General features: G+C 40.9%; 2 protein-coding genes across 6 annotated transcripts in view; both read left to right on the top strand.

The window, feature by feature from the left end:
* The first annotated feature begins 752 nt into the window (after positions 1 to 752).
* ZBTB6 (zinc finger and BTB domain containing 6) lies at positions 753 to 4,893 on the top strand. Its single transcript, XM_062590890.1, has one exon. It carries the CDS (start codon positions 753 to 755, stop codon positions 2,034 to 2,036), a length of 1,284 nt encoding a protein of 427 aa, XP_062446874.1. The 3' UTR covers positions 2,037 to 4,893.
* An 864-nt stretch (positions 4,894 to 5,757) lies between these two features.
* RC3H2 (ring finger and CCCH-type domains 2) overlaps positions 5,758 to 18,716 on the top strand; it is a 30,507-nt gene continuing 17,548 nt past the window's right edge. For 3 of the 5 annotated variants that reach the window (XM_062590698.1, XM_062590696.1, XM_062590699.1), the window contains exons 1-5: positions 5,758 to 5,906; positions 14,094 to 14,390; positions 15,793 to 15,910; positions 16,633 to 16,866; positions 17,787 to 17,962. In XM_062590698.1, the coding sequence (XP_062446682.1) occupies positions 14,160 to 14,390; positions 15,793 to 15,910; positions 16,633 to 16,866; positions 17,787 to 17,962 (759 nt within the window). In that variant the 5' untranslated portion in view covers positions 5,758 to 5,906; positions 14,094 to 14,159. Of the gene's footprint in view, positions 5,907 to 6,600; positions 6,656 to 14,093; positions 14,391 to 15,792; positions 15,911 to 16,632; positions 16,867 to 17,786; positions 17,963 to 18,716 lie in introns of those variants that run through there. The other 2 variants (XM_062590697.1, XM_062590700.1) reach the window with 2 other exon arrangements.

The raw sequence follows: 18,716 nt of genomic DNA, 5'->3' as shown, positions 1-18,716 counted from the left end.
AATTCTTAGAACACTTAGATTTGCCAGAGGTTTAGGCTGACTGCCTTTCTGGATGGTTGGTAGCTCGTGTAGCATACTTTCCCAGAGAAAACGATGCAGCTACGCAGCCTCCTGTATAGATCAGGGACGAGTCTTTCCTTAATTTATTTTTCTTTTAGAAGAAATGTTTTGCAGTTTAGTAACTGATGTAGTGGAAATGTCAGTCTTTCTCCCTTAGCTTTCTGGCAAAACTTAGATAGCTGCCGCTGGAATAATGTTAGAAATGGGTTACGTGGGGCTGGTTTTGGTTCTGGAGTCATGGGGAGGAGGACAGGCGAGGCAGGAGAATCCAAATGCGAGGCAAGCAGAGTGTGTTGAAACCTAAAGTCGTGTTAAATTTTGATTTTTTTTTTTTTTTTAAGACAAAAGTGGAGGTGGGGGGGGGAGTTGGCTCTCGGTGACGGTCGGGAAGGCGGAGGCCGGTTTTCCCGTGGGACAGTACGCGTTCCGGCGGAGCATTAGCTACCTCTTCAGTGCCGAGGCAGGAGTGCTTTTACCAAAGCGGGCGCGGCGGTGCCAAGTGCTCAATAAACGTGCTGCTAACTCTGCTCTCGGCTCTCATTTCGCGGCGGCGCGGGCGGGGGGCGCCCGGAAGGCGGCGGCGGCGGCGGCGTTTCCGGGGCGGGCGCGGCGAGCGCTGCCGGGGCGCGGAGCGGGCGCGGAGCGGAGCGGAGCGGGCGGCGGCGGGTGCGCGGCGCTGCGCGGCCGCGGCCATGGCCTGCGACTCGGAGGTGCTGCGCTTCCAGTTCGCGCAGCAGGGCGACGCGGTGCTGCAGCGCATGAACCTGCTGCGGCAGCAGAACCTCTTCTGCGACGTCTCCGTCTACATCAACGACACCGAGTTCCCCGGCCACAAGGTGATCCTCGCCGCCTGCTCCGCCTTCATGCGCGACCAGTTCCTGCTCACGCAGTCGCGGCAGGTGCGCATCAGCATCCTGCAGAGCGCCGAGGTGGGCAGGAAGCTGCTGCTGTCCTGCTACACCGGCGCGCTCGAGGTCAAGAGGAAGGAGCTGCTCAAGTACCTGACCGCCGCCAGCTATCTCCAGATGGTGCACATCGTGGAGAAGTGTACCGAAGCGCTCTCTAAATACCTGGAAATCGACGCCTCCGTGGAGAGCGGCGATCGGGACGCGGAAGGGTGTCACTCTTCCGACGCCGGGCCGAGAAGCGGGGACGACGCTGCGGACAAGGACTGCGAAATAATAGAGATTGCCGAAGACAGCCCGGGTGACGCGGAGCGCGCCGTTAAACAGGAGAAGGGGGATCTCTCGCGGCCTGCAGTGCAGAGCCTAATGGCAGAAAGAAAGGACGCCAGAACCCCAGAGGTATCAACAGTTGAGATCGGCTATAAGGACGATGAAATTTGTATCTTCAGGATGGATTCTATGAGTGGAGCTAGTGTAGAAAACGATCGTTTTCCTCAGCCTTGCACTTCCTCTAAAACAAGCTTGTATTTTCCAGAAACCCAGCACTCTTTGATAAATTCTACAGTTGAAAGCAGAAATACAGAAATGCCCGGAAGTCACTTTCAGGCTTTTGTCAGTGATAATCCAGAAGGAACTTCGAGTGCGGTGAATGGGTTTCAGAGTCTGGACGATCCTGGTAATTCATGGCGGCACCAATGCCCAAAATGCCCCAGGGGGTTTCTGCATCTTGAAAACTATCTCAGGCATCTGAAAATGCACAAACTCTTCTTGTGTTTGCAGTGCGGCAAGACATTTACGCAAAAAAAGAATCTCAACAGACACATCCGGGGGCACATGGGTATCCGCCCCTTCCAGTGCATGGTGTGCTTGAAGACGTTTACTGCCAAAAGTACGCTCCAGGACCACTTGAATATACACAGCGGCGACCGGCCCTACAAGTGTCATTGTTGTGACATGGACTTTAAACACAAGTCTGCTCTTAAAAAACACCTGACTTCTGTTCATGGAAGGAGTAGCAGTGAAAAACCAAACCTGAACAGTATTACAAAAGTTAAGATAGACTATGATTAATAAATGGGCAGAGGTGGAGCCAGGCTCCACCAGATGCTCCTGTCTAATGATGTTCTAGATGTTCAACGGATTCCCCCCTTAACAGAGAGAAGCGCAGATACCTGATGGGTGATCAAAGCCAGGCCCTTGCTAGTAGTAAACTTGTCTGTTGTATTAAGGCTGCTATTGGTGTACGTGTTCAGAAGCTGTTTAGTAGTTTAAAGTAAACCACAAACTATGAGAAATGATTTTATGTTTCTCTTCTGGTATCCATGATGTGGATATCTGTTCCAATTTTTTTTTCCCCCAGTCAGGTTTTGCACTCTGCTGTTTTGAGGGCAAGTGCTGCCAGTTTTCAAAGTATTGTTGATATTGCAATAAGCTGAAGCCTGAGCCATGATGTTCCTGATCCATAATGGCTAAGGAAAGGGGATGTTTATTCAGTCACCTGTACCCATTTCATATATCATTTCATGGTGAAATCAGCTTTGTACATGACCAAATTTTGCTGATTCTTTCAACAAAAAGCGTGTTGTCTTATTCAAGTCTGTGATAGTTCAGAAACAAGCAAACTATAGTTAAGGAAACTTTGAAGTTGCCTTGTACAAATAGAGAACTGGTAAAAGACAAAAGCAAACATTATTGCCTTGCAATTCATTTTTAACTGGATAGTCTCATTAAAAGGACTTGCATTCAGTTTTATGAATGATTTGTGAATTTTTCTAAACTTCTGATCACATTTTTTCTGTCATGTTGGTGTTCAGCACCCTTATTTGACTTAATCCAAGTTAATCCTGCTTGCTGAGATGTTTTGTTACATTTGTCTTCTTTTTCTTCTTTATAGATTTTAGATATATACACTAATGTTAAAACCTGGACTGTGCACTGTTATGTAATAGCAGTTTCTATATTCATTTTGAAAATCATACATTATATGTTAAAAGGAAGATTTTAGACATGGCAGTTTTCTCACACTAATTCTGTGATAAACAGTACTGTGTGTGCTTGGGTAGGTATGTTCGTGCTTTGTCAAGGGTCATTTCAGTTTCATCACAAGCATCGAAAGCCCTGTAACTCAGAATCTTTATCTTGTACCTGTTTTTAACTGGTATATGTTACTTCTGCTTAATGTGACGTGAATGAACTGTCAGTTCAGTTGTTATTATGAGTAATGCTACTTACATTAGAGTCTGTCCAATTAGCAGAAGCAGTAGTTCTTAATCTTGTCTGTATCATGTACCTTGCTCAAGTTTCAGAAGTGCTGTTGTAAAGTCCTAGCTCTGAGTGCCCGAGCTGCAGAAGTCTGGCACTTATGCTGCATTAACTTGGCTGTTTAAAAACTGTTGTCTTATATTTTAATATGTCAGTTAATGGGTTTAACTTATTTTTATTGCATGTATCTGTGGGTGCATCAGGCATCGGTGTTCTATTCAGCAGCTCCTTGAGGGTTTGGTTACGTACAACGCACTGTGCTGTTTGCTATTATCATCTGTAATAGGAAAGGTTAGCTCTGCCAGTGTTACTACTGTCTTATCTATTGGACGCATCACTTGGAGAGTTTTAAACATGCTTCAGGATGGATTTTTAAGCTCTTCATTTGATATCAATCAGTATTTTATTAATAAATGTGTATTATTGGATTGCAGTGATATTTGCAGGGCCCAGTTCAGACTAGGGTTGGTCATGTATGCCTTCCTCAAAAAACATAGTCTAGATAGATAAGTAGTATATTCTGTTATGAATCAGAAGCTGAGTGAGTCACTAGTGCTGTATTTCTCCAAAAAATCACTGGAAAATGCTTGACTTTACAGGTACAGTTAGTTGACTTCTGAAGGACTCCTTCATTGTACTGATTCATCGGAAAAGCATGCGTGCAAACTCTGCATACCAGTGTGTCCCTATGAACAGTGACAAAAATGACACACCCAGGGTAGTGCTAGTGTAACTGTGAATTAAAATTACCTGTTGAACCCAGTGCTTTAAGCGTAAGGCCCAACCTTTCACAGTCTCTGCTCTTACATTGTATTGAAAGTTACTCATTTATTAAATCATTATTATTTTAGTGATTTCAGCTATAATAACTCTCGTGCTAATGTTTGGGCATCATCTCGTTTATGGTGCCACTGGCTCACATTTTGGAACAGCTGCATTTCACAGTGCTTTCTTTTGTTTGTGATCGTCAGTCAATGTTTACAGGCTTTTTGACCTTGTGATTAGCACGGAGTTCGCTTGTGTTTCACAAAATACCATTATCACAAGCATGTTAATATCATGCACTTGCAATTCCTGTATTTACAGATGTTAACTTGGGCATATGTACATGTTTGTATGTATGTGGCTTTTCATTTCATCACTTATTTAAAATAAAGTCCTTCATCTTTGAAAGAGGGGGAAAAAGATTATTTCCCTGAACCTGATCTTTTTACACTGTGTTGCTGTTACTGTAGTTCAATAAATAAATGTATTGTGCAGTTATGGGACAGGTTTGGTTTAACTGTTTTTAAAATTTGTTCAGCTAATACACATTTTTGGCAAGAGTATGGCTCTCATTGATAGCACTTCAAGGGATCATTCCTTGTGTTTTGTTTGACCGGTTCTTATAGGTGTATGCATGGAAGTTTCCCTGTGTGACAAAGGGGAGATAGAGGCTGATCTTCTGAAGTGCATCTTCTGTGGGAGCAGATTGACTAGTTTTTCTTTCTGCTGTTGTACTGCATGTAAACATGAGAGGGAGTTGTGTTGTGTAATGGGCCAACTGCATGTTTTGTTCTGTGGCTGGAGTGTCTTTTTGATAAGCTTTGTTATCAAAAACTGATTTTGTGCACGTGTTCACATAAAAGGTGTTTCTTCTCCCCTTTCCTTACATGTAACCACTTGTTCAGTCATAATGTAATAAATGCAAGTAAGACATTATTTTAGAATCACATATGCTTTCTTCTAACCTTGGTAAAATAATTTTGTGCATACCTTAATATTTAGTATTTTGACTAGATATGGCGAGTAAACAAAACGTAAACAAAACACGGTGTTAAGCTGGCAGCCACTGAATAATATGGGGATTTTTTTGTCCCCTCAGGAGGGTCGCAACAGCAGTTACTAGAGAGAAGAACGATTTATCCTAACAGATCACAACTTCACGCTGTCTCAGCCTCGATTAAAACCGTTTTCGAGCCTCCTCATGACGCAGGGGCCAAAGAATCGAAGGGCTGCTGCCCCCGGGCTTTCCTCTGCGGTGGCCTGCGGTAAACCGGCAACCCCGGAAGCGCGGCGGAGGCCCGCGCCGCGCTGTGACCGGGCAGGGGCCCGGCTGCTCCCCCCGGCCGCGGAGCGCCCTGCGGCCTGGCTGCGGGGCGGGCCAGAGGCGGCCTCTTCATCGCGAGCCCTGAAAACACTTAAATTATTAATACGAAATAATGAAGCGGAAAATACATATATCATGGAAACAATAAAATGTTGGGGGGGGGGCGCAGCCCCTGCGGCCCGCCGAGGCGGAGGGAGGAGCGCCCGGCGCGCGCGGGCTTGTCTGCCACGCCGACTCTATGACACCTCCTCACTGCGCTTCGCAAGGCGGCGGGGCACCCCCGAGGGCGCGTCTGTGCGCCCCCTATCGATGGTAGTCCTCCAGCCGGCGGCGCCCACAATGCCGCGGGGCGGCCGTTGGCCGCCGCGGCGGTCACGTGGGGGCGCGCGCAGGGCGCGGCGGCGGGCGGGTCTCGCGAGAGCGGCGCGGAGGGGCGGGGCTCGCGGCTGTCAGCGCGATGAGGAGGCGCCGCCGAGGCCCCCGCCGCTGCCTCCGCCGGGCCGCGCCGCGCCGCCCGCCCCATGGCGTCTGAGAGGCCGGGGCCGCCGCCGCCGCCGCCCGCTCCCGGCTCCGCCGCCCGCGACGCGCAGGTAGGAGCGGGCCGGGCCCAGCGCGGGGGACGCGGTGACCCGGCGGGCCCCGCCCGCAGGGTCCCGGCGCTGCCGAGCCGAGGCGGAGGGGGGGGGGGGCTGGGCCTGGCCGCCGCCCCGCCCGGCCCGGCCCGGCCCGGCCCGGCCCGGCCGCTCTGGGCGGCCATTTGGTGGCGGCGCCGGGCAGGTGCGCGGCGCCGCCCGCTGACAGCGGCCTGGCGCGCGGGGGCGAAGTCGCGCCGGGCCCGGCGGCCACCCCCGCCGCGGCACCAGGCAGCGAAGGGGCAGCGGCGCCCCCCGGCTGCCCCCCACCCCCGGGCCGGCCGCGGGGCAGCGGTGCCCGGCAGCCTCCTCTCGTGGGGGTCCTCCGTGGAAAGCAGCGAACGTTCCCGGTTTCCCTTGCCGAGCCGCGCTTTGGGAAATCGCGAAGACGAGCAGAAACTAGGCCCGAGAACCTGCACCCATCATGCCCCATCTAAAGAGCTAAGCCAATAACAATAATAATAATAATAATAATAACCCAAGCCCCTGAGCAGGAAAAGCTTGCCTGAGTTCTGCTGATGCTTGCAGCGCACTGAGGATTTTGAGTCAAGCGAAGAAGTCGGCACAAAGCATAGGAAAGGGGAGCGGTGTGATTGTGGGGGGGGGGGGAAGTGTTGAATTGCAGACAGGGTGCAAAGTGGAATGGCTGGTGTCTCTAATGAGATAAAATAATAAAGTCCAGGGTGCCAACTGGAAAAATTTGCAGTGTAAGTTTGGAGATTTTTTTTTTGGTGCCTTGCTATGTCTCTTGATGCAAACTTAAGATTTCTCTTGAAAAAGCTGAATTTAGTTGTAGTTCTTGTAATGTAGTTGCTGTTGTGATCGTTCTTTAATGCCCATTGTAGCTATATCGTAATGTTGAAATGAAAATTAAAACCAGCTATTCAAATTACAGGGGTGTAAATTTGCTTTTGAGGCAGAAAAGATCTTGTCATTTCAAATGCCAAGCTACAAGTATAATTTTGAATCTCCTGAATGAAAATACTGTTATTTGACCTTTGGTCTGTGCTAAATATAAGTGGAAATTCTAGAACTTGAAACTTCTATTGCTAGCATAAGTATTATTCCATTAAGTATTGAATTCTTAATTATTGTGATTAACACTTTCTCAACACCTGTGTGCCTTTTAATGAACTCTTTCTTATTTCTGCAATGTGTGCAAAGCTTTCAACAAGAAAAGATTTCTTACTAACTCATGCTCCTGTCTTGTATGAAGTTGCACTCATTTTTGTCCAAAAACTAAATTCTAACAAATTGAGTGGTAGTCTCTGAGATATCTCAAATCTCAATCCTATTCTTGAGCATTGATCTCTTCTATTTATGGGTTTGTTGATTTATAATAAATACAATATTTATAATACATAAAAGGTTTTGCTAGTAGCATTTGTTAAGTACACATTAAACTTTATTTGGTAAGTTTTTTTATATCTCATGATGAAATGAGTAGAAGCAGTCACTCATAAGTGGCTGGACAACTCTATTGAAAGGAATAAAATCTATATTCATGAGTATACTAAGCTATTCTTCATGAACTTTAAAAAAACCTTTCCTTCCCTTACAAAAAAACTTCTGTTTTGTTGCTGGTGTTTGAGAGCAGAATTAATATTTCCTTAAAATTATTTGAAAAATGTTAGAATATGGAACTCCTCTTTTTACATAGTTTAAGTGTTGCGGTGGAGATGGTGATAAGGATTTGAAAGACATGGAGAACTAAGCTATGTATAAGAGTTCTCATTCTCTGATAAATATTCATGAAGAGTATGGAGTTCTTTAGCATATCTCTTCTAGAAGTTCTTGTGCCAAAATGGATCTGTTTGGAGATGGATATTCTTCTCTGTGTTCAGAGTAAGTTCAACTGATTCTGGAGGCAAAGAAACTTTTTTCTGGTGCTTGCCCTTCAGTTATTCCTGAAAAGTCAATACTGTTGCAGGATCTGAATTACTATCAGGCTTGTGGCAAGGACAAACTTTCCTATCACTGACACCTCTAAAACACATACAGACACACACACACACACACACACACACACACACACGGAGTTACATAAGTCTATAGGAAACTTTAAAGTCTAATAATGTGATTTTTTTTTTTTTTTGCTTGCAATGCACTAGCAGGAAAGAGCAGGTGTTACCTGTTGGGGATGTACTCACTGCAGTGTTGACTGGGGGTGGATTTCACTCTTAATAGAGTGAACTTTGGCAGTCACTGAGCAACCATAAACTGAAATTTTACTGATGAATTTTAGCAATCTTTATAGTAATTTTTTTCTTCAGCCACATATTTTAGGGAGGAAGAGGGGGAGATCTAAAGCCCTAATTTCTTGAGAAGATAGCAAGAAAAGTATTCAGTAGTTGCACTGGCAAAACCTAGTCTGGATAGAGATACGTACTGTAATATCTCACTGAATTTTCTCTTAATGACTTTTTCTGAAATTTAAATTGGACTGTAGGTACTGACAGTAGCACTAGTTTTACTGAAAAAATAAATCAAAATAATGTATGTAATAGTCATTAAAGAGTTCTCTTCTTATCCAGGGTTTACCCAAGAGATTTACATGTGACAGATACAATATGGAATGTAGAAATAAGCAAGTCAACTCTATGTAAAGAGGACTTATTTTAACTTCAGGTCGTCATAGCTGAATGATGCAAAGCTATTAGGGGATGGCCCTTTTCTAAGCCTTTAATGAAGCCTCTTTTTTTTTTTTTTTTTTTTTTTTTTAAAAGATCTGTAAATGCTGCCTCTTGAAGAGATATGGATGAAAGGCTAGCCATTTCAGAAAATAATTTAAACCTGATTCTTTGACTAAGTTGTTGACTTAGGCAATGTGCTTACAGTACTGCATGACTTGAGAAGGAAGGCTTGAAAAAAAACTACCTCCTTGTAGTGCAAACAAATGATTAATCTACATAAACAAAAAATGTAATGGAAATTATTTTTAAATGATAAGAAAATTCCATGATCTCTGGAGTCAACTTCAAGAGAAAGTAAAGATCAAGGGTTTTTTAATCTAGTAGTTATAAAACAATTCTAAGGGATTTAGGCTTAAATTCACAGTGAGATTGTAGTTGAGTTACCTCAATTTGTGAAAACTCCATGTAATTCCATAAATTTTTCAAGATTTTGCTTAATCTGTGGAAGAGACTTATCTTTGTTTAGCACCAAAAGAATTATGTGTCTCATTCTCATAAAAGATCTGCTTACTAGAGTTTCCTTTGCCTGTGTCCCACAAAGGACCTGATGAAGTAGGCATGAGCAGAGCAGACCTAATGCGGAGCTACAAGGCTGCTACTTCTGTTCAGAAACTTGGCTGCTGGTGATACTGCTGCTGGTGATACTACTGCTTCTTGTTTTCTCCTAGTCATTTGCCTAGGCACCAAGTTCAAGTTTTCAACTCCTCCATTTCAAAGGGCTGAAACTTGCGTATCTGATTCTGGTAAATGCCCTAACCCCTGGGCAGTGTGCAGCTTTGATGGGGATCACTGGCTCTACCTCCTGTAGAACCAGTTTCTCTTGGAAGAAAATGAGGTTATCTTAGATTGAGACCCATGCTCACCATGTTATCTAGTAACTGGGGTATGTAGTCTAGGAGGAGGCATTGAATTTTGCTCTAAAAACTATTCCTAGATTTAATCCAATGACTGCTGAATAAAAATGAACAAATAATCTTGGAAAATGAAGCAGAATCCAAAAGTTATCTGTTCAGGCAACTGAGCCCTATGCTGCAGTCCTCTTTGGTGAATATTTGGTCCTTTTTTATGCAAGGAATAGCTTCAACTTCACTGAAAGTATTTCAGCTCTAAAGTAGCGTATCATGTGGTGTGTTTGGATGCTTTTTGTGTATGTGTGTGTGAGAAGTGGAAATGTAGATTAAAGCCATTCAAAAGGAAGTGAATTTGTATCTCTTGGTGTGCTAGTTACTGAATTAAGATATAAGGAAGTACCACCATTGCTAATAAAAGAATAGCCCTTTCTCTCTTCTTGTGTCATGTTCTTTAACTTCTGAGGTCATTAACTTCTGTTGTAGAGAAGTAAACATCTGCTTTCTGGTGTTAGCCTATAAGCCCTGGATAAGGGTAGATTTGAAGATAAAGCATTGTCATCAGAGTTTCTAATTAGCTGGTCTAGGAAACTTTCTGCTTAGCGTGTTGGCTCAGTATCCTGTTGCGGGGCTCCAAAACCTCTCCTTGCATTGTTTAACAAGTACTAGTACCAAACTCTGGAGGCCAGGTGCCAAATGGGTGACACTGCTCATCAGAGATCAGGCCCTCTTGTCTTTAAAGGTTTGTTGTGCTTAGTAAGAGAACTAGACATTTGTTCTGTGACAAGTAGAACAAGTGAAGTTGAGATTTCTGCAGATTTGTCATGTCCCTACCCTCTAAATAGCCCTCTATTATATCCGAATGAAATGTATTTTGTGACTGGGTCCTGGTACTTATGTGCTGATTGACAGGAAAAATAGACAAAATAGACAGCTGCTGAGGATATGCCACAGACTTTCTTGAGAACTAACCCAAACCTTTTTCCAGATACTGATTTTCATAAAATGAATATGTATTTCATATAGGAAGTATCTCTGTTAGGTTTAATGGAAAATCATCTGGAGATTCTAAAGTTGCTATGGGAGAGGAACAGACTAACAGAACAGCATGATCGCCTAAGCTTAGTTTCCTTAGGAAAACAGGCTTAAAGTGATATTTATGGTTCCCTGTTCAAAGCTTGTTGAATCAGTACAATGCCTTGGATTAGCTGTGAAGAATGTCATGAGATTAAGTAGTTAAAAGTTAAAGTAAGAACATCTAAGTCTTGTAACTTCCATTATTGTTAAATGGTACAGCTGTTTACCATAAAGGTTTCAAGGCTCCCACCCCCTAGTTCCATCAAATACGCTGTTCTAAAGTTATCATGAGAAATCAATGACTTGTTGTTGTTAGGCTTTGTTGCAGACATTAATACAATAACATTTTGCCACTGCAGTGGAAACAGAAAATGAGACTCAACTGCAGTTATTTACTTACTTAACTTTTGAACTTAGACATGAGCATTTTTCAATTTGTCATCTGAAGTGCTGGTTTTAATAGTAAATGCTATAAATTTTCTTCTAGTGATACTACATAAACCTATTGAAGTAAAAACTACCATCTATTTTCAAACTGTTTACCTTGTATGTTTGACCAGTTTCCTTATCAGCCTTTTTTAGGGTGCTTTTACTTTGACAGGGAAGAAGAGCCCTGTACATGCGTAGACATAGATAGCGTGACTACCAGAATGAACAGGAATTGTAGTAACTGAGTATACTTTCTGTTACAGAACAAAATGATATCTAGTTGACATTCTTTAGTGTGTTTGCTTTCTTGTGCTCAGTTTAGAGCAATGGAGTAATTTGCTCTTCAAGAGGACATCCCTAAAATACATTGGTTTTGACAAGGAGCAGGAGTCTATTAAGTAGTTGGCTTATGCTTTTTGTAGAAGTTGATGTGATAATTCAGGGATGTTAAATTCTTTTCTTAACATGCTGCAGTGCAAGAACGGCAAGATAGCTGGCATGCTTAATAGAGTATGGAGACTTCCTCTGTATGTGTCTGCTTGAAGTTTTAGAAGTTGAGAGCTTTTCCCAGCTGTTTGCTGATTTAATTTGGTATCTTCCTGTCAAGAAATCTGAAGGTCAACACATGCTCAGTAGAGTCTGTCATTTATGCTGATTAAATATGGAAAGATAGATCTTTAAAAATGGGTGGTGCAGTCTCTTAAGGAATCTGTTTTGTTTCTATGCTGATCAGAAAAACAGCATAACACTTAAAAGCTTGTAGAGATAAAGGTGATTATTTTTTGCAAGTCTTTGAAGTATCTTTGGAAACTAAATGTGGGTGCTATCACCAAGTAGAGATTCCTGTGTTTGAATTAACTAATGAGAGATGTGGAAATAAAGACTGCTTATTAGGGGATTGTCAGTGACCAATAGCGTATTGCCAGTTGAATTGTGTACTAGCCTTTTCTTAAACTTTCCCTTCTGTGAGTCACGATAGCACACTTCCTAGGGAGATCTCATGTGTGCTGTTACCTTCATAGTGCAGTAAGACAGATGAAAAACCGCTGATACTTTTACTAGGGCTGCGGTAATGTTGGTGTTAATGTTTTGCTGTTTCTCGTCATGCTGGCAAAAAGCTTTTAGGAAAGCATTTAGTGGAAAGCTTTACACTACAATCTGTGCATCTCTTGTCCTGCTGTTCTGGCAGGGAAGCTGAAGTAGGCTTGTTAAAGTGGTAGGGCTCTTCTATAGAGAAATTAAGAATCTTTTTAGGTGTTTTAACTTGTGATTTGTTTTTGCAGTTACTTGTTTTGCTTTTGTAGTTCCTTGGTTAAAAGATACATGTAGCAACAGCAGATTAAGCAAAAGTGTAGTTCTTGTCTCACAAGAGTTTTGACTTTATGCTTTTCCTAGAAGTTGGATGAAAGTCCATTTTGTTGAATGCGTATGAATGTCCTTGCTTATGTTGAAAGTTTTGCCTCAGCAGTTTGGTTTTGAAGGGACAGGTTCAACTTTCAATTTTTGTTCTACATTTACTATCAGAATTTGGTTTTGGGGAAAAAAATCTCTGCGTAATATTGAAAAGTTCCCTGAGATAAGGACATCTTGTACACGTATCCTGTTACTTAAAGGGCACTGAATGTTCATAGTGCTGAATAGAATTTCTAAACAGATGGTCATCATTAAAATACATCTACACATTGATTCTATTTGGTGTTCCAGTAATTATGTCAATGGTCCGATACTTTAGCATTAATTAAACTGTAGCGTAGCCAACAATGGAATCACAGTAAAGAGTTACTGAATTCAAATGCAGAGGGAGATCTCAACTTCCTCAAAACATTTTTTTTTCCATCCTTCCAAAATGTTTTCCGTCATTGGAAAAAATTACAATATTAAAAATAATTAAAATGCTTGTATTCGCATTTCTAACAAACTGCTAGGATAGGCTTGTCCATAGCTTTGAAGTAAACTAACTGGTCTCTGGGTTGCATAGAAAGTCAATATTGTTGCACATTACAGTAAAGGGTGGGGCTGTTTAGCTGTTAGATGAAGCTATGGATGAGGAAAATTTGAATGTAAATATTTTAGCAGAACTTCATAGGCCTGTTACCTTTTTTTCCTAGAAGTTAGTTATGTAAGATGGGATGACTTTCAGAACACTCTCTAGAAATTCTTCTCTGTGTGTGTTTTTTTGGGGGGGGGGGGAGAGGGGTGAATGATTTGCATGGTAGCTCTGCATAGAGAGAAATGTTTCAAGCAAAAGAGGACTGTTAATAACAAGGCAACTGAAGTTATTGCTTGCTTTATGTTGAACAAGTTTTGACCTACATACCTGCATTTTCAGTACATTGGAGATCTTGCTGAGTTTTTTGAAGTAGATTGCATTGTTGTGTGAAATAGAGAAGATGTGAAAAGCAGAGAGTGAATGCAGCAGACTCTTCCCTTCCTAAGGACTTCTCAGAGTGCTCTGGGGAAAAGAAGGAAAAAGAACGCAAAAAATCAGAGTTAATTTTTTGTTCCTTCAATATTAAAGAATTGTTAAGAATCCTCATGATTCTTAACAAAAATGTACATTTTTTTTAAATTGCTTAGGTTGATGTCTGATTAAGTCTGAATGTGATCTACCAAAGGAAAGCCAGCAGTCTTGTTCTGCTTGCTTCCAATGAAAATAATTAACCTTTTAGGGCTTTCTTATTTATTCTCTCCCCAACTCTGTTCCCATTTTACAACCAGAGAGTGTTTTTAAGGTTTTAAAGATTTGAATTTAGATGAGATTGTGTGAGATATGGTTACAGTGATTCATGTCTTCTCAGTTTTCTGTGCCAATAAGTGATTTCCTCTTCTTTTTCATGACAAAAGTGTATTTAATCCTGTGAGAATAATTTTAATAATATTTATTGTAAATAAGTGCAACAGTTACAGTAGTCTACATTAATTCAGTTTGTGAGCCTTTTGGATACTATTATTAAACACAATTGTTTTGTGTTTTTGTGCACTTTAGTTTGTGGTTTTGGTTTTATTCTGTAAAATACTGAATTGGAGGGGTTTTAAAATTAAAAATAATGCTTAATGACTAGAAAGCATGTTTTAAATACTCTGTTATTCACTTACAGCTGCCAAAACATAATACAGTGAAATAATGATCTGCTAGCCTGCTAAACAAGTGTCCAGCTTCCACAATGCCTGTGCAGGCAGCTCAGTGGACAGAATTTCTGTCCTGCCCAATCTGCTACAACGAGTTTGATGAGAATGTGCATAAACCCATCAGCTTAGGTTGCTCTCACACTGTCTGTAAGACCTGCCTGAACAAGCTTCATCGCAAGGCATGTCCTTTCGACCAGACTGCCATCAATACAGACATCGATGTGCTTCCTGTAAACTTTGCACTCCTCCAGTTAGTTGGAGCCCAGGTATGATTTAAGGAGGTCTTTGTTTTGCCAGTTTGTTATTGCTGTGTTCTGGCTGCAGTGCATGCGCTGATGTTTTGCACTCATTTTAGTCTAAAAATTACAAGACGTTGTCTATGTAGTATTTTAAAATCTGTATCTGTTATAAAAGAAACCACACCATTTTCAGGACTATCTCTTTCTCATAAAATTAAAAGATGTTCTAGGTTTTTATATAAACCAAATTCTGGCTTAAAAAGACTTCTGTTATCTAGAGTTTTCTGTGCAATGGATGCCTAATGTGTGGTTTTGGGAGAGGTTTCCATCATGGTGAGGTGGATAGCACTGTGACTAGTGAAAAATACCGATTAGGAACAAGATAATTATGTGTCACAGTTGTCATTAGAAAAAGTGAATCTGCAGATTGCACTCATTCATTGTACTGTCATGGAGAATATAATTTAAAGATGTCATGTGTCCAGAAGTAGGTAGCTGTTTAAGCAAGGTTAAGATAGTGTGGTTGTGTGGGGGTGGTTTTTTTTTCTTTTTTTTTTTTTTTTTTTTTTTTTTTTATTGCATGATGGTGGTGCTTCAGTTGTGCTTTCAGGCACAGGCTCATCAGGCCAGGAATGTTCTCTGTGCTGTCTCGTAACAGTGGCAAAACAGTGATTATTTAATCGGTATTACACTTCACGGAGACTAAATAAGTCTGTTCTCCTTACTGTATGTTTCAAGGTGGTTTTGTTTCTCAAGTTCACCTGTTCCTTCATTCTTCATTTCTAAGCTTGTCATAATCACTGACTAAACTTCACAACTTTTATTTTCCTGGTCTCTCACTTCTGGCAGTGTCTCTTAAATGATTTAATGTATTGTGGCTAATACTCTTTTTATTTGCATAGTCTGACCTTGCTGGTCTACTACGTTTTTCACCAAGTTTGTAATGAAGATTTTTGGAGCTGTTTGCATGCCTAAATTATTTTTTAACTTCTGTTTTTGGCTTTTTCATAGTATGCTCCTGCCAATTAATTTTGTTTTGCAACTTCCTTTGTTTCTTTGTAGTAAATCATGCTGATTTTGTACACTGATCACTTTCTCAGATCTTTTATTCTTCACACATCTGTTAAGTACATTCTCGTTAGACCTTGGTTATTGTTTCTTTTATCCTCCGTTGCTCTTAATATGTTGAGTACCAGTAAAAACAATCTTTCATCACTGTGATACTCATTTTTAGTCCTTTGCATTATGTCTTAGTACCCACCCAAGGTGTGTGGAATGTATTGTCTTTCACTTCTCTAAAAAGCAGTGTACATCTGCAGTGTTATGTAATTAATAGCAGTGGTGTTCATACAGTCATAGGCATATCAGATAGGTCAGCCAGGTATACACAATTTTTCTTTCTTCCCCTACCCTCCTTGCATTTTCTTAGGTACCTGATCATCAGACAATTAAGTTGAGTAATGTAGGAGAGAACAAACATTATGAAGTAGCGAAGAAGTGTGTTGAGGATTTAGCACTCTACTTAAAGCCACTAAGTGGAGGAAAGGGTAAGTCTTTAACTGATCTGCTACATCAAAATTCCACTATTCAGTAATATTTAACAGCATTTTTTTTCAGCATTAGCTAATCTTTAGGTATTAATGGGATAATCCTGTCACTTTTGTGATTTAAAATTTCTCTTAATCTTTAAAAGCTCCTTCACACCTGTGACACTTCTATTTTTTTTTATTTTAACTTTACAAACTACTTGTTTTTTTTATTTAATAATATTTCTTTGGACCAGCACTGCACTGAAGTTGAACTTTCCTTAAAGAACAGGTTTGACATCAATTTAAGACTTTACTTGTAGACCTGCAAATACAAGAATTTTAATCTTGGGAAGTTCTCTGTTCATTACTAAGAACTTCCAGAAGGCTTATGTGCTCTGAGGGAAAAACAGGAATCCTTAGTAGCCTTAAACTTGTCTTTGAGGATAAAAGTGATGAACACGCTACTTGAAAACATCTGCTTTCATTACAGATTATAGTAAGCCAGGAATTCTCTTAGTACAATGCTTAAAAGGTGCCTGACTAAGGAGGAAGACTTCTTATGTGTTGCAGAATGCAAGTTACCTAACAGAAAGATATTTGTGATAAATATGCAAATCCTAGAGAAATATATACATATACAATCAAACTTTTTTTTTTTTTTTTTTTTTTTTGCCTTGGCTTTTTCAGGTAAACTGATGATATTAGAACTAATAGTTTATCACTTCCCCCTTTCTTTAAAGGTGTTGCTAGCTTGAATCAGAGTGCACTGAGCCGTCCAATGCAAAGGAAACTTGTGACACTGGTGAATTGTCAGCTGGTGGAGGAAGAGGGTCGGGTTAGAGCCATGAGGGCAGCTCGATCCCTGGGAGAAAGAACTGTTACAGAATTGATTTTACAGCACCAAAATCCTCAGCAGCTTTCTGCCAATCTCTGGGCTGCTGTCAGGGCACGAGGATGCCAGTTTCTAGGACCAGGTAAGGTACTTGTAGAGTCTTTTGGTTGTAGCCTTTCTTAATATAGGTTGTAGCCTTTCTTAATAGCGTTCCCTGGAAATTTCTTCTTTGCAATTAAAGATGTAATTACTTTATGGCAAGGAAGAAACAGAAGACTGTCTAAAGAGTTAGTAAAATCTGCTGACTTTGTGGGTTTTTTTCTTTTTTCTTTTTGATACTGTTCTTAGAAATTGTGAGGAAGAATTCCACATTCTGGCAAAGAATAAACAAACATGCTTTCTGTACTGTTTGTCGTTCCATGAAACTGATGCTGGCCGGTTATACTGGTCTCTGGCTGGAAAGTGATAGGAAACTGCAAGTGTTCTCTTCTGTTCATACTTTAGTTGTGGATACAATCATCCTAAATCTTAAAGTATGCTGCAACTAAAATTATAACAATCATCTTTACATTTTTGATAGTAACATCAAATTCGTGGTTAAGAGTAGCGGTTAAGTAAGCACAGAAATCGGCAGCAAATTCTGCTTAAATTGAAAATAGTCCACTCCTGATTCCTATGGCTGATGATAGCATTGCTGTACTGTTCCCATATTTATTTTATACCATTTTGGTGGTATAGCACTGATAAAATGTCCAAAATTACAAAGACTTCAAGACTGCACAGTGTAAAAAGTATAAAAACTGTTATTGAAAACTTTAATGAATATTCACTCTTAGTTTTGCTGTGCTTTTAGTGCTTCTGAATACTCCCTTATTTCTAAACTAGTATATTTCTTAATGAGGTTTTTACTGTTTGCAGCTTTTTATTTCATTAATCATAAGGAAAAATAACGAATTGTGTTCAAGACAGTTCAAGTGTTCCTGCTTTTGGTGCCTTGTATGATAGCCTTGCTGTTTCCTGGCAGTACATTTTTATGTCTAACTTTGTTTTTGTGTGTTAAAGCTATGCAAGAGGAAGCACTGAAACTTGTGTTACTAGCACTGGAAGATGGCTCCGCGCTCTCAAGAAAAGTTCTGGTACTTTTTGTTGTGCAAAGGCTAGAACCAAGATTTCCTCAGGCCTCCAAAACAAGCATTGGTCATGTCGTGCAGCTACTGTATAGAGCATCATGCTTTAAGGTAAAATGCAAATACTTACGCTTTGCTGTTATGTAAGCTAGTGCAATTGCAAAGAACCCTTCCTAAGTGTCAGTATGTTTCACCTGTGAGTTTACCTGTTATGTAAATTCAGATTGTACCTGTTCAAATAGTTAACTGGTTTTAAATAAATTCTTGATAGTCTACACTGTTATTTAATCTCTGTTCTTTGTAGAGATTGAATTTTCTGGAAGGTAATTCCCACTGTATGAATTGAAACTGATACAAATATAGTCTGAGACTGATATTTAAGTTCCCTGTGAAGGGAGCAGATGTGCGCTTGGGGATCTAGTGGGAATGGATTCTGAAGTTACTGTGCTCATTATTAATTACTGCCCATCATTGGGGATATACTTCCCATAAAAGAGATGGAACCTGACTCTGTGGGCACTCATAGTCTGTTTCAGGGAAAAGTTAACTACTTTAATATAATCCCTTATGGTTTTAATTAGATTCATAAGAATAGGGCATAACCAGACATGCCAGATTGGTCAGGATGCTCTCAAAATTTAGAATCAATTCCAGCATTACAAAGAAAACTTCTGAAATGTAGGCTCTGGGAACTTCCCCAGTACCAGCCTAAGAGGGAGACACCACACGAGGAACATGCTCTTAACCCAAACTTGCACCCTTGCTTTTCTTTTGTCAGTATCTAGCTGAAGAGTATCTGCTTTGTTTTTGATTTTATAGGGTTATTTTAAAGCTGAATATTCCCCTACCATAGATATCTGGGGAA

This window comes from Rhea pennata, chromosome 18, assembly GCF_028389875.1.
Source record: "Rhea pennata isolate bPtePen1 chromosome 18, bPtePen1.pri, whole genome shotgun sequence".
Lineage (NCBI taxonomy): Eukaryota > Metazoa > Chordata > Aves > Rheiformes > Rheidae > Rhea > Rhea pennata.
This window is presented reverse-complemented; position numbering and strand designations above follow the sequence as displayed.